Source organism: Rattus rattus, chromosome 5 (genome assembly GCF_011064425.1).
Source record: "Rattus rattus isolate New Zealand chromosome 5, Rrattus_CSIRO_v1, whole genome shotgun sequence".
Taxonomy (NCBI): Eukaryota; Metazoa; Chordata; class Mammalia; order Rodentia; family Muridae; genus Rattus; species Rattus rattus.
This window is the reverse complement of record NC_046158.1, coordinates 121,222,461-121,245,861: the sequence shown is the minus strand read 5'-3', so window position 1 is coordinate 121,245,861 and position 23,401 is coordinate 121,222,461. Positions and strand designations below refer to the sequence as shown.

General features: G+C 38.6%; 1 protein-coding gene across 1 annotated transcript in view; it reads right to left on the bottom strand.

The window, feature by feature from the left end:
* Positions 1-23,401, bottom strand: part of Macrod2 (mono-ADP ribosylhydrolase 2) — a 2,209,545-nt gene that overhangs the window by 627,848 nt on the left and 1,558,296 nt on the right. The window contains exon 9 of the mRNA XM_032902613.1: positions 14,988-15,018. Within this exon, the coding sequence (XP_032758504.1) occupies positions 14,988-15,018 (31 nt within the window). The remainder of the gene's footprint in view (positions 1-14,987; positions 15,019-23,401) is intronic.

Below are 23,401 nucleotides of genomic sequence, written 5' to 3'. Positions count from 1 at the left end.
AAAAACCTAGGTTTTATTTGGGAAAGAAATGGAAAGGATTTATTTAGGTTCATATTTGAATTTATATTTAGATACTTAACATATATTTCATATGTACACATATAAATTTATACACGTATAGAAATATATATTCATAATATATACAATTTCAGTATATCTATAAGTATATGTAAATATATACATATATATATATGGCTTGACATAAACATACATATTTTGCATATTTAAACTATAACTAGGTTACTAGAAGATAATAGATGAATTTTATAAATAATCTTGAAATGGGAATATTTTCCAATATTATAAAACATAGGAAAAAATTGAAATTTTTCATATATTTACAGACGTAAATAAATTTAGTTTTAACATACAAGAAATTTAAGAGTGGCTGCTTCTGAGAGAGATAGTGACAGTTTACAGTGGAGAAAGATGTTTTTGTATACTCTCTGTAATCATTTATACTGCTTTTTTACTTTTGAGATATATATATAAACATATATACATATATATAAAACTTTAATTATAAATATTCTCTTTTAAACCTTACTCTGTCTCACACTATCTTTGATAGTATTTGTGACACCTGTGTTCACATGTTCCAGATAAATGTCTTTTGTTATTTTTTTATTTTTAACTAAAGAGCTCTCAGGGCTGAGTAGTGAACATGAAGCCACCAATCAAATAACTAGCTGAGGCTCCATGGAAGGTCTGAGATGATGCACTTTACTGACACTGGAAACTTATTCAGATGTGCGATTGCTTGGGTATTATATGAGACAGTGAGATGACAGAGATAGTGTATAGGTGAGTTTGGATGGACAAACCCACCTGGTAGCTTGATGAACTGCTTGGAGCCTTTCAAGGGTCTAAGAGATGATTCCTTTAAAAGATGGTCATTTGTAGAGACATTGCTGTAGGATGGTTGCAAGGAAGACTGACCAAATATCAATGTATTGGGCCTTCATGGCAAGGAAAAAAAACTACTACTACTTATCTCATTGTATGTTCTCTAAGAAAAGGAAGCGGAAGGACAGGATAATGTATAAGCACTGTAACTCACATGCTGTCATCTCCCAAATGTTTCCCACTTGATTACTGGAAACAAACTCCACATTCTCACAAAGTAATACCAGGCCTTGTAATTTTGTTGTCAGAAAAAAATTCAAAAGTGATTTAAATTACAAGAAAGAATACAGAGGTGGATCTTATTTTACAGGAAAATTTATGCATTCGTTTAACAAGAATCTACTGACTATCATTTATCAAGCACCAGGGACTAGAACTAGAGTAAGCAAATCCAGACGTTGAGAGCTGGAAAACAGTCAACCAAATACACCTAACCTGTCAGATGTAACATCACCTGGGAAGGCGAGCCACGGGGCTGGCAGTACAGCAGGCTCTGCTTACACTGTTTAGGGAGGTCGTTCCTCTCAGGGTTCTGCTTAGGGTAGTCCCCACAAAAATTGGACAATGAGAACTCTCCAGAGTACAGAGGCACTCAATAGAAACAAGGTTCACTGGGAGGATAGTAGCATCAGGAACAAAATGGAACCACAGGAGGATTTTCTTGCTGATAGTTTTGTCTTATTCTGAAGATAGTATATCTCTACTGCTGGGGACACACCTACCGGCATCATCTAAGAATTAAGAATGGAAATTGGTAAGTCTGCATTGCAAATGGTGAGTTCGATAGCATATGGCAGGGTATTATAAAGAAAAGAGATGAGGGCTAAGTTAATTAATAAAGTTGGAGACTGGAGAGAGAATGCCCTGTTACCTCATATGCATGAATACGAAGGTTTTACAGAAACCTGAACTAGCCTCTATTCACCTTTGTTTTTCCTGATAGCATGAACAGAGCTGACATTTCCTACAATTGGCCCTTTTTCCACTTGACTTCACTCTTACCTTACCCTAAAGCAAAGTGAGAAAGCAAACAAACAAATAAACAGTATCACTTGAAAAGACCTGATTTGTTTTTTATTTTCTTAAGTAATTACCACATTTCAGGTGACATCCTAAAAATGGTGCTTCTCCAGATAAGACTTGAGGATGAGATAGAAAAGGCCAAGGGCAGTTTATCCAACACCTTAAAGCACTGGGCTTCATGCCTAGAAAGGAAGCTATATGGAGACTGTGATGGCCCTGTGGTAAATAAAGGAAAAGAAGTGAATAAAACAGCCCCAGAGGAGCTCTGGCCCTATGGCTACATCTCAGATAGACACTGTCTCTGGCAAGTTGTAGCTGGAAAGCAGAAACAGTTGGTAAGAATAAGGATGGGAAGAAGAATGTCAAGTGGAAAGACCAGGAAAACAGACAAGATTCCTTGGTCCAGATGGGCCTGCCTCTCTCAGTGCATCCTATAGTCACTCTGTTTCAGTGTGTTTGCCTGGCCATCAGTTTGCAACCCTCTTGTTCAGCTCCTGGGCAATGCCACCTCCTCCTGATGTTCTTAATCTCTGCCATCTTCCCACACCACAATTCCCACATCTTACCTTTCCAGTAATGAGCAGAGTTTAGATTGAGGTTTGATGGCAGAAGGTCCACATTAGGATGCTTCCTATAAAAACCTCAAAACTTCATCAGCCCCTCCTGAAAAACATAGCACGCATTCCCTAGTTCTGCCTTCAGAATATGCAGAGCAGTCTAAGAAAAGCATTGCAAGATGCCTATTTTTACAGCTCTTGGATCCCTGGATGTGTATCACAATTTGATGCTGGCAGTGAGGCATGTTTTCATTGTTTTATGAGGGATGGAAAAGCTGATGAGTCCTCATTTCCATCCATACATAACATGGGGAAACAGCAATGCTGTGCATTTCTTTCTTCACTATGGATGAGAAGACAAGATAGTTGTAAAGTGGAAGAAAGAGTTGAGAAGCTATAATTTAGGATGCTAACCTTTCCCTAGGGCAGTGTAGGCAGGTCTTGTTGGCTTGCTAAAGGATTCAGAATTTGCAGAAGCCTGGAGCCCTTTGGGTGCTGGTGATCACTCTCCCAGGTTTCTGTAATTATGGGCAGGGACTGGCATTTGCGAGGTTGGTAGAATGCCTGCCTGACTTTTCAGAATGGGGTTTTGGCAGTTGGCCAATAGCACCATAAACCACAGGATGAGGATCTTCCTGAGGGTTAATAATACAGGACGAGTTATTGGAAGGGGCTGAAACATTGGCTAAATAGTAAGCAATAGGAAGCATTTAAAGAAGAAGATTACAAGGGGTTGGGGATTTAGCTCAGTGGTAGAGCGCTTGCCTAGCAAGTGCAAGGCCCTGAGTTCGGTCCCCAGCTCCGAAAAAAAAAAAGAAGAAGAAGAAGAAGAAGAAGAGATTACAATATACTCAGGCTTCAAAATATAGAAGCAATTTCAACTAAAAAATAATCCTCTCTTGCATAGGCTATGCCCTGGGAGCCTGAAAAGAGACAAGTATCAGCTTTTCCTTTAACAGTCACCCTGATGATGGAGTGGAAGAAATGCTGAGGTGATGCAAAGAAAGATGTATGTACATGTACTTTCTATGTTAATTCAGCTGCCATAAGGTACAAAGAGAGCAGCCAATGGCTTGGTATAAGGTGGTTCTTATAAACCTGATTTGGCTAAAAGCAGCAGCTTAGATAGTGATGCAAGAGCGGAAGTGGATACCAGAGAAGCTGAGTACTGATTCTACTGCTCATCAATCTTTGGGACTCCATGACGATCAGGAAAAACTTCAATCCAACTCCTTTCTTTCTCTTTTCCCTGCAGAAAGAAGCCCGATATCACAAAGTCCCAGACCTACATTACCAGCCACAGGGAGTCAATGGCTGCCTCAGACCAAGAATAAGTTTTCTCCTGGGACAATTTCCCATCAGGTTATCTGATCCCAAGTGGTCACCTGTAAACACATGACCATACTGGTAACACTAACATGTGGGAGGGTGGACACAGAAGGAGTTGGAACAGGAAGAACAGAAATGATGTAAATACAGAATACTCATGTATAAAATTATCTTGAGTAAACCAAAGCCAAAACCAAACCAAACCAACCAAGCAAACCAACCAAAAAAAAAAAATTAAATTGAAAAAAAAGCGAAAAGACTTGGAACTCAAGTTTGAAAATGAGATTAGTGTATTAGTGTATAGATGATTCTAGACTGAAATCACAGGTCCAATGAAATCCTAATTCTCTATATTTGCCCCTCTACCCTGTTGCCTGGACTGCCAGTGATCTTAGTTCTTAGATTAATTAGACTGAATGTTGCTAGACAAGACTCAGGATCTCTGTCCCATTTTCCAAGCCAGGAAAATAAGGGTCCAGTATCATTTCTCAAGTGTCTTGAATTCCAAGTGTCTGTGGTCTTAGAAAGAAAACTATGCATTTTTCAGGGGACATTTGAGAAAACAAAAACAAACAGTAGGTTTCTTCTCAGTTTAAGACAAGCATTGGGATCATATCCCTCAGTGTTGCTTAAGAAGGAATAGTTTAAATGACTGTAGAGAAATGTGATTTATGTTACCTGTGGGATCTGCTGCTCTATAAGACAGAAATTCACTTTCAAGACCACACATGACTACTACTAGTCTGTCTCTCCTACTAAATACTTAATTCACTTACAAACACATTAAATATATTTCTATATCATTTCTAGGGCTTAGATAAACTGTAGGGAGCTGAGCTGAGCTGAACAAGTTGTCTGTATTGGAAAATATTTCAGTCCCATGGTAATTGCTACATATGATACAGAAAACAGGGCATGATGAGATCACTGGTCTAATTTCCAGGCAATTGGACTCATAGGCCTCTGAGTAGCAGCAAAAATTGGTTAAATGAAGACAATAGTTATTCAAAAAACAACAGGCAGAGGCAAAATAACACAACAGAGAGGCTTTGGTGATAAGGGATGGCTAGTTAGAGTTCAAGGCTCCTTCAAATGGTAGACAATTGAGTGCCACTGTTGATTCTCCTTCAGACTCTGAGCTGTAGAACTGAACACAGCCCCAAACCATGTACAGCAAGGAGTTCTCAGTCCAGTGGGATAACGATAATGATCAGCATAAGCATAAAAGCAATGTAAACCCTGACACCATCAGCAAACAAAATTGTCCAATGCATATCTGTATGTCCGACCTTAGACAAATGCTTTCATCATGTATATACTTTAATCTCTACAACAAACCCACATTACTGGCATTACTAACTCTATTTGACAGCTGAGGTTACTGAGGCATAGAGAGATTAATTAATCTCCCGAGGCCAAACAGCTAATAATAAAGGGTGTTAGCATTTAAATGTAGATCAATGGGATCCTGAAATTCATATCCAGGGCCACTTTGATTTAGGGATTTTTTTTTCCTCCAGTGTTCCATTGATCCCTAGGAGAAAACTGCTGTAGTAATAAACGACATTGGAACATACACAATGACACAGACCATATGGATCAGTGGACTCTAGTGCTATCAAGAAAAGGAAGATTCTGGAGAAAGGCAAGAAAGGCAAGGAAACCCAATAACGCAGGTATAGATTGTTTCCTGGAGTATTTCTCAATTGCAGTTTTGTGTTCCATTCACTGTTACATAACTAAGCAGACTGCAATGTGGCATATTCATATAGCAACCTACTAATAACTGACATACATCACAATGTGGATGAGTCATAAAATATTATCATATATTACAGGATAAAACAAGTATAAAATGCCACGTATTTCTTTATTTCCTTTATCATAAATATTGCAGAAGGAGAATCTGAACAGTTGAGTTGCCTAAGGCTCGGGGAGAAAACACAGATGGATTTGATGTCTAATATGGGGCATTCTGGGGTCTTATGAACATTTTCTAAAATTAGATTATGATAATGTCTGCAGAGTTCACTGAATAAACTAAAAGCACTTTAAATGGGAGACTTCTATGTTGGTGGGTTATATTTTAATAAAATTGCCATGCAAATTGTTAACTGCCATTTTAGCGCTCCCTGTCAAATCAAAAATGAAATCATTCCTTAAATAGAAACCATGTATACTAAATACCAATGTTTCCGGAATGTTGATCTGGGTTTTTGGAATGGAAAGGATGTGTCAGTGGCCTCCCTTACTGTATCAGAGCTTCCTATTTAGGTTTTATTTGTTGAAATAAAAGATTAAGATTTCCTGTGCGTGTAACACCAGTTTAGGTGCTGGGATCTATCAGATACAGGACTCAGAGCTCAGCTTCAAAATCTAATTTCTGATAAAATGAATGGAATCTTCAAGAAAGGGAAGGTAGCTTTTTACAGAAAAATTTATTGATTAGAAGGGAGACCCGAGTAAAATCAGATTAATTTATAACGTTTACAAATGGATACAGATGAACACATCAATGAGATGAGACAACTTCATGTTGATTTTGTTAATTTCAGTTCAATTTGTAGTCACATGCAGGGAACTCTTGTTAATCATGGCTAAAAGGGGAGATAAGTATAAATATGTTTCATTTCGTTGTAAACATTTTAAGAATTGACTGCACTGTGATATATCACAGTTGACCCTTGCAGCAATGTTTCCTCTATGATCTGTCTCTCAACTGTGGTTTCCAAGAGGTCCTAAATTCATGGGATGCTGCTTCAGCTTCTCAGGACCCCTGAAGGTAGGTTTATATTTTCTGTAACCTCAGGGATTAGGGTGACACAGAAACAAATTACAGAAGGTTCCTCCAAGGACTTCTTTGAAGATGGGCGCAGAATCACAATACAGTAAACTGTACCGCTACTTCCGTATCCTCAACATGTTGATTTCAGCATCTACTAGTGTCCTTGGACCTTTTCCATGAAATATGGGAAGCAAAGAGTGCAAGTGCACTTCAGGCAAGACCTGAATGGTTAAATGAGCTGCCTAATCATCAAAATGTAAGTTATTGTTCAGATGCCTTGAAAAATCTCTTCTTTTGAAAATCTATGTGTGAAAGGTAACAAAGATACTGTAATAAAGTGGACACTATTAAAAAGATCACCTATTCTTAGAAAATAGGCAGTGACTTTAGGTGATACAATTCCTAAATTAACCAGACATGTCTGATTTGGTTCATTGACTTACTATGTCCCATGAGTGGTAAAATCTGAAAATTTGTCAAGATGCATTCTTCCTTTATTCTCTCATGTGACACAACTGTGGTCAAGCAAGTACATTCTTAGCTGATTGAAAGTTCTCCTCCTCTGTTTAAGGTTGGTCACAGAAAACCTTCTCTTGAACGGAAGGTATACAAGGTAATTAGTCTGTATTCAAGGGGATAGAGAGTCTGTTCTTTGTCTTGATACATATATATCTATATGACTATAGATAGATAAATAGATGATAGATGATAGAGATAGATGATAAATAGTTATATTTATATAGATAGTTTTATATGTATGTATATATATATATATATATATATAGAGAGAGAGAGAGAGACATGAGACATCTAACATCAGGCTAGTAAAGTCAACAAAATCAATGTCATCATAGTAATTACTTGGCCCCACAGCATATTAATACATCCTTAAATAACAGAGGAGAAAAAATACTCTCCTAAGCACAATGCTTGCTTTGGATCTGTTGGCAGAGAGGGGGAAAACGTCTACATTCAGTAAGCCATAGAAATCTAGAGTCTGTCTGTCTGTCTGTCTGTCTGTCTGTCTGTCTCTCTCTTTCTCTCTCTCTCTCTCTGCAGCTTAGCTTTACCCTAAGTAAAAGTCTACATTTCAAGTGAATTCCATAATATATTTTAAAAATAGAATCATTGACTAAAACTAGATTTGACAGGAAAATCACTGTCCCAAAGAAATAAACATACTTGACTTCTCTAAGAACTGTCAGAATTATTTTTGAAATCTCTTCTCAAGACAGCTCAGCTATGTTTATTGAAACTTGCCCTTTAGATATAAGTATGCCCAAGAAACAAGGCGAATTGATGCTATTCCATTTAGAGTAAGAAAATGTGTGGGTATACAGAAATTTTAAATAATTTTCTGTTTGATTTCCTGAAACATACAACCCACAATGTCACTAGATAAAAGTATGTCTCATGATTCTGTGCATTTTGTTCCTTCTCTTCTTAAGTCCAGGTCATAAGCTCATGAGTGTTCGATTCTGGGTGGTTAGACCTCTATAGAAATACTCTTATGGACATACATAGAAATGTGTTATTTAGATGATTTTGAATCCAGTCACATTGCCAATGAAGACTGATTATTACCATTACTACCAGGCAAGAATAGACATTCTACACTGCTACACCAAAGAATAATTTCATAGACATGTGGACAGCTCTGAAATTCTCCCAAGAAAATCTGTAGGTGGCTGCTTTGTGATAACACTATAGTTCTCAAAGTGTCTGAAAGGCATACCCACGAGTACTGTGAAATGTGCAGGTTCTGGGATTTTCTAGAGTAGTTTTCCTTAAAAGGCTTTTTGCTACTGTAGTGTTCCTAAATCTTTAAAAGTATTTATGTTTTAACATTACTTGTAGAGGTGGTCATTTTTAAAAGAAAATGTAGCATAATCATAATAAATAACATGTAAGGAAGGGTTGGTTTGGAACTCATGGTTGCCTTTTAAGTCCTGATCAGATTTGTACTTTGGCAAAATACAAGAGAATACAAACTTAAACATCAGAAAGAATGTCAATGAATGAATGAATGAATGAATAGAATGTAAATCAAATCACTTTTAAAGTATTATCATTGAGTTCAGTTGAAGCAGCATAGTGGGCAAGGTGGGCCAGCTTCCCACTGTGCCCTCAGTACCCAAAGAACCAATTTTAGTGGAGCTCCTGAAAGAGAATCCTCCTCATGCACACTTACTGCCGTTTTTATACAAGGTAAACTAGCAAATACCTTCGTCAGATTCTTGAGATAACATGACCTAAGGTGAATGTTTTGCTTCGGGTTTCTATGATGTCTCTTTCAACTTTAGAGACCCCTGGCGCTTTGAAAACGCAAGAAAGGCCTCTGTACCTTGTTGTGTGGGATGGGTATGTCAACAAGAGTGTGTCTGAGTATATCGGCTGAAATTGTCTATCTAAATCAAAAGGCCCCACCGGGTTAGAGGCAGCATAATAGCTGAGATTTTGTTGTCTCAAGCTAGCTCTGCAGAGTGCGTCATGAGGGTCAGCTCCTAGAACGGCATTCAAATGGGATGGAATAGACGGGTTTGGCAGCAGCAACTTGTTTTTGGGGAAGTAAGCTACACTGATTCCAATGTCATCTGCTCTGTGGAGGCAGTGGTTAAGTCGGGGATTGCCAAGAGTGATAATGATTCCTATAGTGGGTATAACTTGACAAGGATAAAAATGCTAGCACGCCAGAAGGCAGGTTTTTATGAAAGGGAGACAAATCATTATTAGATCAGGTAAAAGGAAGTTTTCAAAGCAAATGGAAATATCAAAGGGAAGAGAGAAAAAAACCTAGAAGTGGGGAGGTGGCAGCGATGAAAGCAAGGGCACATACTTTTGTCATTTTCCCCCCCTTTCGGTTCCCAAATGCATTACCAGAGAGGGCTATTCATTCGAGCAGGCTCAGTATTATACCACAGTGGTGGCCATGCCTCCTCAAACGTGCCAGCATTTAAGCACACAGAGGCAGCATGGTCACGGGGACTTGTGTGTGTGTGTGTGTGTGTGTGTCCTCAACCTCTTCCAAGGGATGCCTGTCCACTTAAACTAAACAAGCAAACAAACAAACAAATACCACAAACAAAACAAAACCCATTTACCACACACATGGAAACTTAACGACTTATCACACTGTTTTGCATTGTGCTCTTTGGGAGCAGAAAAATGAACTTAAATCTTAATGAACGACTCGGTTAGAAAGTTCGGGCCAGCAACATTTGGTAAGGGACTTTGAAAAGAGGAGACCTTGCATTCTAGCCTGTACGACGCGTACATACAGGAGCTACTTCAGCTGAGCACTGTTGTACTTGTCTGCTCAGGTTTTCAGCCAATAACTCATTGTGTAAAACTCCTTCCTCTCTAAAAATACCCCATCACATACAACCACGCTTCAGATGTTTTTGCCTTTTTCTCCCGAGAGACTATTTATTCAATTTCCCAGTGCTCAATGGACATAGATTTCTGCCTGGACTTCGTATCAGTTAACTCTAGCGACTCTCATAAAACAGACTAAAACTATTTTTGCCATTTGCTTCTAGTAAAAATTCCTTTGCTCTGTATCATGTCTAGTCTTTTTTCTTTTACTTCTTTATTTTTTTGTTAAACGTATTAGCACCAGAGTATCCAAATGGGGCTCAGAGGGCAGGAGGCACACATCTGAGCTGCAAAGTCCATCAGAGAAGTTCAGAATCGTCCCTCTGAGACTAATGCGGATGCCAATTCAAATGTTTAACAGGGATCCAGAGGGCTAGCCTCACCTGGATCTGTTTTTCTAAAAGTAACACTGGCTTTTCTTTGGTGCCTTCCTAAATGAGGCTTTTCATCCTGAGAGTCAGCAGGAGGTCTGGGGCCCTGGGCAGCAGCTGTGCTGAAAACCTAATACAGCAGCAGTTGGGCAGCCCTCAAGGCTCTGTGGTAAAGTCTGGTTTCTCCTCCAGGAAAACTTCAAAGGAGGCAGTCAGTTCCAACCAAGTTGCTTCCTTAAATCAGGTTGAATCATAGGGTAGGCTGTGGTCCTCACCTGTTTCTGGGGCATTCCGAAAAGCTTGTCTCCACAAAGTTAAGAGGTAGGAAAAGGGGTGGAGGTAGGGGGATTTCTACTGGGGTCATCTAGCTCTGAGTGCTGGGGTTGGTCACGTTCTGGGGCTGGAATATAAGAGTCCGTTTTAACAGTCTCTGTCAAATGTGGCTGCTGTGGAAATTCCGTGAGCACTAGAGTGTGTTGGCCTTAACTAAACATTTTCAAAGCACGCATCCACTGTACTCAAACTCCAGAGAGTAGGGTGGCAGCCCCTTTGCAGGCCAAGACTCTAAAAGTGTTGGTAGACTCAAAGTCAGCAAGTGACTGATAAATGACAACTTCAGGAGAAGCCTGTGGGCTGAGGTGAGTCAGAAGTCTCAAAATGTCAGGCCACCGGCCTGCATATCCCACACTGACCACAGTCCCAGGAGCTATAACAAACCACATTGGATTCCTGGTGAGGGAAATACCCTGTTCTCTCAGCTTGGGCTCTCAGACGTGCAAGTTCTGTGTCTTCATTTGGCCTCTCATATACACAAACACCAAATCCATTTTGAGGATAATTTTGAGAAACATTTCTTGTCTCTAAATTAGTGGAGTTTACCAACCAAGAAAATGTCACTTGGGTAGTAGGGTGATTATAGATATCCCAAAGCATTACATATTTCAAAAATCAAGGAGAAATGATTTTGAAAGTTTTGATCATATTTATGCTTGATGGGCATATACAGCCTTATTTGAACATTGTATAATGTATCCATGTAGCAAAACATCCTTAAAATGGCAAGTGCATATGTATGTTTGTGTTTTATATATCAAGAGAAAAATCTTAAAAAGAAAATGACAACTGATTACCTTTCTCTGCCTGTTATTTTGTTTATCAAAGATTTAGTTTTCTATATCTCCACTAGGCAACAATTTGTATTACATTATTACTATCAACAACAAAAATATTTGCTAATTAATGGGTACAAGGTGTCCTGCTGGGTACAAGTTATGCAAAGTTTATGTACCAGGATATTGTGATTCTAGAATAAGACTATATGTTAAGAGGTACAGCTTGGTAGTCTAATACCTGCCTAGAAAGTACCAGAAACTTGACATTTTGCAGCACAAAATGCTAATATGATAATAATAAGAATATAAATTGGCTTTGAGTATAAAAACTATTGAGAAACTGTATGGGATAACATTTGGAAGTGTTTATAAGTCAAGTATAAATCCTCAAAGGTTTCAGGAGGTACAATAATCTCTAAGGCCTAGACATTCAAGGCTTCCTAGAGGTTGAAGTACAACCTGTTAGATATGCATAGTATGTTTTTTCTTGTAGTACGGGGTAGAAAGCAAGGATGGCGATAGTGTAGATAACATACAACTTTGCCATGTGGATGCCTATGTCTGTGTGAACATGTATGACAAAGGCATGTTTTATAGAAATGATGAAACCTTGGAGTTTATTATCCGTGTATTCTAGGATTTGTTTTTGATGTAAGTTACAAAGGATATATCAGGATGGATAAATAGCAAGAGATGATCTGAAAAAATACTAGTCCTGACAAGTATTTCATAAATAACTTCCACAACAAAATAAATTAACTGATTATTTAATTAATTAATTAAAAACTGCAACTTGGACATGATGTTTTACACTTGTAAATCCAGTACTCAGAAAGGTGGGACAGCAGGATCACAAGCTTAAGGGCCACTGTTTCAATACCAAAACCAAGCCAGAGTTATTACAAACTAAATTATTCTTTTAAACATGCAAAAGTGTATGTAAGAATCATCTAAATCTGAGGATACTACTTCATGTCCTCTCACTAAGGGTTTGGGTTTTTCCTCCTCTTCTTGAAGGTATGGTAGTTTGAGGGAACATACAAAGTGCCCATTGTTCCAGGGAGGGAGAATGGAGATGAGCTCAGGAGTAATGGAATGTAATCCAAGGCTCCTGAGCAGATGGGGATCATAAAGCAAGTGACTTCATGAAAAATTAAGCTAGCATGAATAGCATTAGGGAGTAAGAAAGACAGCAAGTGGAACGTAAGATTATTCTAAAATTTTGCTTATTTGTATCAGGAATTACAAATGTTAAAAAATGTATTTTCTTGTTTATTTATTTTTCCTTTGTAGCCAAAGGAAATTTAATACATTACTTTAAATACATTACTAAATCAAATTTCCAGAAAACAAGACAAAAGTCAACCTAAGCAAGTAATTAAGGAGGACATACTACTAGAACAAGAAAACAAGCATTCAACAATATGTGTCTGCCCAAGGGATAAAAAGCTAACCAGAAAGCTTTGCTTTCACAAGAGAAATGGGTGTGTCCTTCAAATAGTCCAGAGTAGAGTGGACCATAAATTATGGCATCTTGGAGTTTTCTACAAGTTAGTGAAATAGATGTCATAGATTAAAACTGAACATGGGTCTCTGCCCTATGGATTTCAGCCTCTTTCATAGATTTTCCAAAACCAAGAGAACTGAGATGAGAAGGAATGACTTGAGCATGGTATTCTTTGACCTACCCTGGTACAAATGTTTATACTTACCTGGCAGCAATAGCAATGACTAATCTTCATTGTCAGCTTGACTGGGTTTGGAATTACCTGACTGGGTTTGGAATTACGTGGGAGATACACCTCTCTGTGTATCAGTGAGGTATTCCCATAGATATCTAGAAGGAGAGTCCCACCCTGAATGTACCCAGCATTGCTCTATGGGTTGGGATCCTAGCCTGAAGAGATGGAGGATGCCAGCTGAGCAACTGTCACATGTTCTGTTCCATAACTATGTATACAACATGACCAGCTCTCTCATGTTCCCACAACCAGACTTTCCCCACTGTGACAATACACTCAAACTAAGAGCCAAAGTAACATTGAATTCAATAAGCTGTATTTCATCATAACAATAACTTCTTAAGTAAAGCCCAGCCCTTTCTGTAAGTTAGTATGAGCCACTCTATTGAAATCCTAACTGTCCTTACTATTTCCTTTTCCTATCAAGGGGTAACTTGAGCCAGTTGTAAAATTTCCAGCCATGTTCTCTCTCTAAGGATGATTTTTTTTGTCCTTCTGGAATGAACACTGTCCATGACTCAACTTTAGATTGGACTTGCTATTCTCCATCTATCCCGGGGTCTATTTCAATAGTCACTCCTCATCTTCCTTTTACTTTTCCTTTCTAGCTACTCCCCCTTTTCACAGCATACAATAGATAATTCTCTGGATATTACCATAATTCTTCAGAAACAAAAGGAATCAATGGTTTAATATGATCATAGACAAAGAGCCCAGTGTTGCAGGTTAGGCAGCCTGTGTTTGTTTGTTGTTGAGAAAAAGCAAGATTGTGATGAAGGAAGCCCTCATAATGAAAATTGCCATGTCTGCAGTGATAACCTGGTCATAGTCCCCACACGCTTAAGGCTGGAACTGGACATTAGCTGTAAACAATGTTTCCCTTGAGCAAATAGTTAAGATTTCCAGGTGAGCATTTGGGAATGGCACAAGAGGAATGCACAACTAGCTTGGAGAGCACAGTCCCTACCTGCCTATTTCCAAAGAATGGAGTCCTGATTTCTAAGGTGTAATCAGAAGAGGATGAGGAGGATGAGGATGAGGAGGATGAGGATGAGGAGGAGGAGGAGGAGGAGGAGGAGGAGAGGAGGAGGAGGAGGAGGAGGAGGAGGAGGAGGAGGAGGAGGAGGAGGATGTCCTGCCTTAAATGTTGAAATGTCTGAGCAAGTCTTTGGTCACTTCGTTTTATTTGCTGGGATGTTTTTCATCTTATTCTAATTTAAGGTTTTTAAAGGAATACTAAGTTAAGTAAAAGTTCATTTCATACTACCCAAAACAATCCATTAATAGCTGGAAAGAAAACATTTGTAGGTTATTAAATTTTTTTTGTTTTTATTAATAGTCACTTCTTTGGATATCATACAAGCTTAAGATAAAGGTATATGTTTGTGTATTTTAAGGCTTTTTTTGTTAGTCACAATAAAATAAAAATGCTAGGCTTTATTTATATTATACATTTCTGGGAGAAAATCTGACATTACTAAAGAAAACAACTTTAGAAGCCAACTTTGCTACAACCTTTTTCTCATGTAACAAAAGACTTAGAGATACCATGTGTCAAATCATTTCATCTGGATGTTCAATGTAACCAAATTCAAGAACACAAAACAATCTAAATAACCCTCTGGGGTTCCTTGGTGGAATTTGACATGCATTTTCAGTTTTTCTGAGTCACAGAAAAATAAATATATGGAAGAATCTTGTATTTTTTCAGTTAACCATTACTTATCCCCCACTGATTTGACAACAACAACAAAATTACAAACACCATCAAATGTTAATTCACTTACCATAAATGCCCGTTGAAATGCAGGGAAATGCCTGTGAATAAACCACAGAAATTACAGTAAATTTTAAAAGAATAGGTTTGTTCAACATTATCACATAGACCTCTATTCTTCTTGACAGTAGAATTGCTTCCATTTATGAAGTTAGCTCAGACCTGTGAGTTCAAGTATTTAGATCAACTCACAAGACACAGATGTTAATTTTTCAGGATTCTCATAAGGCAATTTTTCAGGGGTAGCACGATTTGACTGCCACCAACCCCTTTAAGAGTTCTTCAGCTAGAGTGTTCAAAGCATTGATATGGGGAAAGCTCAACATATACGTAATTCAAGATTTTTATGGAATTTGTGCTTTCATAAAAAATTGAAAACACAAAGATGGAGTTAGAATTGAATGCTTAGTACGTGTTGAATTAGACAAATAGAGTTTTACTGGGTAACAAGGGAAGAGGTCTAAGGGTAGCTGAGTAGAGTGAAGATAGAAAAACTAGGGTCATGTAACAAGGATTATTTGTACAGATGTACCCTGATCTCAAATTCCTTTCCTTGACAAGAGAAGGGCACCTTCAGGTTGTCCCCAACTAGACATCTCTCATCATCAAATTGAAACCTGTCATTTCAGGAACAGGTTACATCTATTCGAGTTGTCGGCCAAATGATCATGGATATCTCCATACAACCTAAGGGTGTTGTCAAGACTATTGGATACTCTCCATAAACTAACAGTAAGGCCCCATTGCTGCAGACAACTAAAATATAACTCATTGAACATGGAGAAGTCAAGCTGATGCCAACCTGGAACCTTTACCTCTACTGACTAGCATTCCAGGTACTAGCCAGTACTCTGCATCCTGCTGGAGGAGAAAGGTAAACAGCAATCTAGCTATACCTCCTTTGATGTACAATGGTGAATTGCCTATAAAATACACTGCCACCATAAGGGCACAAAAACATTATCTGACTGAATTAAAGGCCCACTTCATGAGATAGAACCTATACCTGATACTGCTTGGGTGACCAAGAACCTAAGACTAGGTTAGCCAGGGGCGTGAGAGAAGTCAAAGTAAACTGTTATGCTAAAGTAATGTACTTTAAAACACTAAACTGTCTAACAACCTTCTGTTATATTCATAGGTCACTGTCTTTCTCAGCCATCATCAGTGAAGCTTACTCCTGCAGCAGATCAGAAGAAATAGAGTGAAACAATATGCAAAATGAGAGACCTTGAAACACTGAGTTCTAAATGAGATGTCTTCATTAAATCCCTCTCCTCCAAGCTCAGAAAGAGAAGACAGGAAGATTGTAAAGGCCAGTGGGGAAGAAGTACACAACAGAAACGTGGCCTTTCAAAGACAGCAGAACTAGCATAGGAACTCCCAGGAACTGTAGCAACATGCCCAGGGAAATGGGGTCCCAGAGCTGGGAGGGGAAGTAAACATAACCCTATTCCTAACCCAGAAGCTGTCTTCAATTGATAACCACTCACAAAGAAAAATTAGTTCTCTCCAATGGAGTCCCCGTAGGTATACAAACTTCCCTTAAGGACAGACCTCATGCCCAGCCAACATAAAACAAACTCTATTGCTTTTGGAGGTTCCTTGTCTCATATTGTTTTTCTGGATTCTTCTCTCTTTCTCTTCTTTCTCTTCTCTTCCTTCTTTCTCTTCTCTTCTCTTCTCTTCTCTTCTCTTCTTTCTCTTTATTTTATTCCCTCTCCTCCTCCTCTCCTCTCCTCTCTTCTTCTCTCCTCTGCTCTCTTTTCATCTCATCTCTTCTTTTCCTAACAGGTCCCTTGAGCAGATATGATGGTTTCTGGTCTCATATTTTTATGGGATTTTGATGTGTGTGGATGTATGTGTCTTTGTGCTTTTTAGTTAGTTCCCCTCGCCTCCCCGAGCCTGTTTGTTTTGTACAATTCCTCTCTGATTTTTTTTATTCCTCTAACCTAATGTTATATTATTTTACCAATATTTTTAGATACTAATAGAAGGAAAGGGTGTGGATTTGGGTGGGTGGGGAGCCGGGATCACATTGGAGGGATTGGAGGAGGAGAAACTATAATCAGAATACACAGAAAGAAAAAAGCCTATTTTCAATTAAATGAAAATATAATAAAGAATCCTGTCTCCAGCATGTGCTCTTTCACTCCTTCTTTGCTTCTGTCTCCAACTCTGAACAATCAGACAGTCAGTAACGTAGCAGGGTGTATTTGGGGTAGCATGTTTTAAACCTTCAGAGGAAAGAAGATGACACTACAACTGTTTCTACAAACAAGTGTTTTATATTCCACATTTTTGTCCTCTTCCACTTCATAATTGGAGCAGTTCACTTAACTGCTCTGAAGGTCAGTCTCCTCACTGACAAAAAGAAAACTTGAGGCCTGCCTCCAAGGACTTGTTGAAATATTAAGAGAAAACGTGTCTGACAAGCTGTGAGTTCACTAATGATGGCAACAAGAGTGGACACAGTGATGCCCAGCAGGTTGTTTCAAAACACTTACTGGCCTGGAGCCAGCCTTCCTTATCTCAGTACTATTGATATTTTGGATCACATACTTATCTGTTCTTGGAGGCTGTCCTATGCATGTTTGCAGTGTCCCTAGACACATCCCACTAGATGCCAGGAATACTTGTCTAGTCGTGATGATAAATACTTAGATCGTTAAACGTTCCTTAAGGGACAAATCATCCCTCTTCGAGGACCACTGATTCAGAGAGCTTCCAGAAGACAGCCTTTCATGAAAAGATTTTCCAGGGACTGTCTTGGCTGCAAAATGGTATCAAACTTAGAACCTTGACCCTTTGGGGGCAGCCCATACCACTAACAGATCAATAAAGGGTACAAAGGACTGGACATCTTGGCTTCTTCTATGTTATAATGAAAGGCCCTTCCTGTATCAGAGTTCTGTTTGGTGTCAGCAGGGCCTGGAACTGGGCTTGCCTCCTGCTTCTCCCTTAGTCTACTACAGTTTCTTTCCTCTCTTTCCCAGATACCAACCCTGAAGTACTTGTTAATAGACATGTTCACTGTGACTCAGATTCTGTTTCCTGGAGAATCCTTCTGAACTAACTGCCTTCCACTTCACTCTCAAGTCCAGATACATGAGTCGTTTCCCTATCAGATCTAGCAAAAGAAAGAAGGCACTGGGCAGAGAAGGGTAACTGTTATTTGCCTGGACTCCAGTCCTCTCTTGAAATCAATCATGCAACTGTCTAACTAAGTCTGAGTGCACGAAATGCCTTGTCTGTTTTAACAAGGAGAAATAGCTTCAACCACAAATGACATTGTTGCCTTAAATGTGAAGGGAAATGATAATGTAATGGGAGATGACTTTGGTATTATCGTGTTAGCTCAAAGAGGCAGTGATAAAGCAGAGATGGAAATATAATGGTATGCAAAATTTATGTTACATGAAATAACTTTGAACATAATTCATGTAAACCAAATTTCTATCATTAATCACACTTTATTGCATAGGAGGAGGATGGAGCATAAAAAGAAAAGGAGAGAGAGAGAGAGAGAGAGAGAGAGAGAGAGAGAGAGAGAGAGAGAGAGAAGCTGAGGGATTTTTATAGTACATTCATAGACTATGTACTTGCCATAATAAATTTACAATGTGGACACAAGAAATGAGAAGCCTAAGATGTCGTTATTTCAAAGTTGCCTTTAACAAAACTATCTCCCTCAGAACTCCACTCTCATGGAGAGATGTGAGAGTGTATCTAGACCCAGGCCAATTATTTTGTTTGTTTGAAGTACTTTTAACTCAGCAGTCAGCTATAGAATTTGGGAAATGACATCAGTAGCCCAATTTATAAGACTCTAGAGTGCCCTCCCTACCAGCAAACTCTGAGAGTAGAGGACTCTGTACCAATGGGATCTGATCATAGAGCTGTCAGAAACCTGCTTCATGGAGTTTGGCTTTCAGTTAAGCAAGTTTTTCTTAACCAGAATATGTTTGTTCTCGTGGGAGAAAAACAATTAACCACTTGACTTGGCATGCAAAGAGGACTCTTCATTTCTGAAGTTGTAGATTGAACCACCAAATGGAAACCACCTCCTTCAAAGGTCAATTTTGCACACTTACAAATGCACCAGAATTGATAAGTCTATGGATTCTGCGCCCCATGTTCTTTTTGCCCCCAGTTCTGCCCTTTCTATCTCTATAACTGGAGGGCAAAACAGGAGCCCTAAGTCTATTCAGTTGACCTTAATATCTTTCATCACTGGCCATAGGCCCCTATACTCAGTACTTTATTTTGTCTGAGTCCTAATGAGAACAGAAGGAATTTTTCTTTCATCGTTATTCATTCTCAAACCATACGCTCTTAGGAAGCAGCCTAGCCATTGTCAACCCATTTTCAATTCCAAGAGAAGGGGTCCATTTACTTAAATAAGTAACCTAGGGCACTGTTTAGCCACAAGGATAAACAGATGGGGAGATCTGGTATCAGTTGGTGTAATTAACCACAAAGTGTTTCCAACCTAGGAGATCTTTCAGTTTCCGAGACAACACACATATTTTATGGTTCATTCAGGTTTGGGTAGATTTCTCATTCTTTGCAAGCAAATAACATTACATGATACACCTTCTGTTTAAGTGTTTTTAATTATGTATTACATTACACTGAATTGAGGAAGCTGTCACTTGCAGGAAACATTGTTTTGTTTCTCTGTGTACTACTAAGAAAAAGAATGCTCCACAGGTCAAAATACAACGTGTTTGCTTATTATTTAGAATTTTACTGAAATTAGTATGTCTAACTTCTTAAGATAATTCTCAGAAGCAGATCTCCACAACAGGCACAAACAATCTTTTGATACCAACATGGCATTGTCACCTGCCAAGTTGATGCTTGAGAACTATGAAACATGTGGCCCTGGACCACATGCTGGGTACACCTGCTAAGTTTGATTAAAAAGAAGAGGGAAGTGATTATTTCCTAAATTCCCTCATATTTAGATAGCAATACCTCTGAATCACTCCTTTAATCTGTCATGCCTAAGTTTTCCACCCTTCTACTTTTGTCCTGTCCAGAGTGGTAAATATCTAATACAAGCTCTCTGCTCTAGCTCCTTTAAGGCCTCTACCACTCCTTTCTATGTTTGTAGCTGGTTCTGTTGCTAACACCACAGTGCCTGCATAGGCCGTCAGACAACAGCTTAGAAGCTAAGGCATATTTGTGTTTTCTTTTCTTTTTTTTTAAGATTTATTTATTTAATGTATATGAGTACACTGTAGCTGCCTTCAGACACACCAGAAGAGGGCATAAGATCCCATGACAGATGGTCGTAAGCCACCATTTGGTTGCTGGGAATTGAACTCAGGACCTCTGGAAGCACAGTCAGTGCTCTTAATCGCTGAGCCATCTCTCCAGCCTTTGTGTTTTCAAACAGCCTCTCCTTCAATAGTCAACTAACAGCCAAGGGGTTACAGATGTCTAGTAAATCCACCAAGAAAGACAGACAAGCAAGTACTCCTGTTAAAAAACAGAGCAACTTTTTTTTAAACTGATAGTATTTTTTTAATTTAGAAGATAGAGCAGCTTTGTAACAACTATTATTTGGTGCAAGAATATCCAAGGTACTAAAGGAATTCTATTAAACAAACTGGAATATGAGAGTTGTCTTAAACACAGTAGAATCCGGAGGACAGTACGTTGATTTTAGTTGGGCCATAGTTCCCTCATCTAGCAGGCAGAGCACTTGGAACTTTCTATTTGTAATGACAAGAATACCGTCAATCCAGCTTACCACGTGATCCACTGACAGCTTCTTCTGAGACTCTAATTCCTTCTCTGAAACTTTTAGCCAGCTCTAGTACGTAAGACAATTTTGAGGTGCCACACACAAAATACATGTTCAATAGGTTACTAGGAGCTTCATAATCTTCACTGTTGTCTTCAAGTCTTGCTATATGATTTCCTCAATTTTGCAGTGAATGAAAAGATTGTTCCCACCCATCTCTCTCCTCCAAATTCCTATACTGAAATCTGGACCCAACTGCGATGATATTTGGTTGTTTAGGGGAAACTAGATCATGATGCAGAGTTCTTATGAGTGAAAAAAATTTCCTTTGTGGATCCAGCTAGTTTTGCCCATTACTATTTATTATGTGAAGAAACAAGAAGAAAATGACTCTCTGCAGTCTTCATAACTTAAGCTGACTAGCACCCTACTTCAGATATCTCAGCCATCCAATATATCATTATTTTTTATAGTGCCTAAGAGATTACACTGGGGTGATAATCGGGTCTGAAGGTTTATGTCTATTACCAGTGCATTTGTTGAAGTTTAAATGTATTGAATAAAAGCATACTTTTACTAAAATAAAAAAATTCAAGAAGGAGGTTTTGGTGAGTGATTAGATCAAGATGCAAAGTCTTCAGAAATGGAATTAATATTCTTCTAAGAAGGAACTTGGCAGAGACTATCTCTTTTTGACCTGTAAAAACAGTTAACAAATAAGGCTACATTCAAACAAAGGCAGTCTTACCTAAACAGCATGCAACCAACACCATGATGTTGAACTTTCTCGCCTTCAAAACTGTGACAACTAATTGTGTGTTGTTTAAGCCTTGTAGTCTATGGTATTTATTACAGTTATATGGACCAACAAAGCCAGAGGCTATGAGAATTTCTTCATTTCATGAATGATAGACTCAAGTATGTGACTTAACTTGCCAATGCGATAACAATGGCCATTCTTTTGGGGTTTAAACTTTTATATTCTTGCCTTTGGAGGAGGCTCATGAAGAGTATGGTAAGTGATACATGCTTCTTGTTGGTCCAGGAGATCTGAGAGACTAGCTGAAATGAGCAAGAAAATCCAACCTTGGCTCAATTGTTCTACCAACCAACCCGTGGCTGTGTGTGCAAAATAAAAATGCTTCCTGGTACAAGCCATTGACTTGAGTAGTGGTTCGCTATAAAGAACTGCTGTACCAGTGGTAATGATAGAAATCTGGGCAAACTTTATATCATTAAAATGTACTGCAACAAGGAATGTGGATTCCAATTTAAGGTTTTAGTATGAAATTACCCTTGAAATAAATGCATTTAATGTGTCACTCATAGTATTATGTTCACCAAATGTGGAAAGTGAGTAGTTAGACTTGGACAAGCACTGGTAGAGTGATGAGAAACTTAAAGAAGGGACAAGAGGCTAAGGTCACTCACAACATAAGAGTTGGTGGCATGTATAAAAGGTGCCTCAGTTTCCCCATCTGAGAATGACATAAAGAGCTGAAGTACATGTCTTAGCAAGTTATTCAATTCTATAACTATTTTTTTTAAAGAAAAGCACAAGTGTTATTGTGCTGGGAAGCAGCAGCATGACTATAATAATGGATATCATTTCTTTAATTACTACTAAGTATCCAGCACTGAGCTCAAAGCTCAATGATGTCACAGAATTTACTTCATACATGGACTTATAAAGCAGCCATTGCTTTCTGTTTATAAGTTTAAAATCAAACTATGAAGGACAATGGCCAGTGTTAGTAAGCAACATCAAGGAATTGGCATGTTTTCTTGTATGGAAAGTAATTTATTTTATCTTTTCTTTTTATTTTAATATCTCTTAGCTTGGTACGATAAATCTATCTTAGACCATGTTTGGGGTCTCCCAGGCCTCAGGTGCCAAACGGACTTAGTATCAAACTGCCCTCTAAATTTACATCTCAACTCCTATAGATTAGTACAGGCCTCAGACCTTATCAAAGATGCTTTTTAGTTCAGTGGGCAGTGGTTGACATAGAAACAGAATCACAACTAATTCAAGGGCAGAGAACCAGTGTCAGAGGAGTATTGAGTCACAAGTGGGACATATATATCATGCCCCTCTATCCAAGGCTTGGGGACTTTCTAGAAACAGGGGGTAGAAAGAGTGTAAGCATGAGAGGTTATAGGAGACTAGAGAAAAAAATGACTTCTGGCAATCACAAGACCACTGCTCTCATGGACACACAGACCACTGCTCTCATGATCAGGCCAGGTCAACATCCTGGCATGGAGCTAGAAGGGGACCACAATGCCCACCCTTAACATTTGATAGCATCTGGGTAAGAGAGAGATTTTTTTTAAGAGTATGACCCTGAAGCATGGCTGCCACACTCCAGTGGATGCCCCTACCATGAGCATGTGCAGTACAAATTGGATTCCATAGATTATTAAACATATAGAACACAGATGCACGTATGCATATATACATACATGCACACATACATGCATATATGACAATGAGAGGTATTGAGAGGTGGGGGATGACTCTAGGGAGGAGCTATTCATTATCATATACTATGTGAGATCTCAAATTAGCAAAAATATTATACTAAAATAGTTCTTACTTATATAACTAATGCATAAGTACAAGGCTCAAACAAGATAGGTATGGGCAGACAGCAGAGACACTTTGT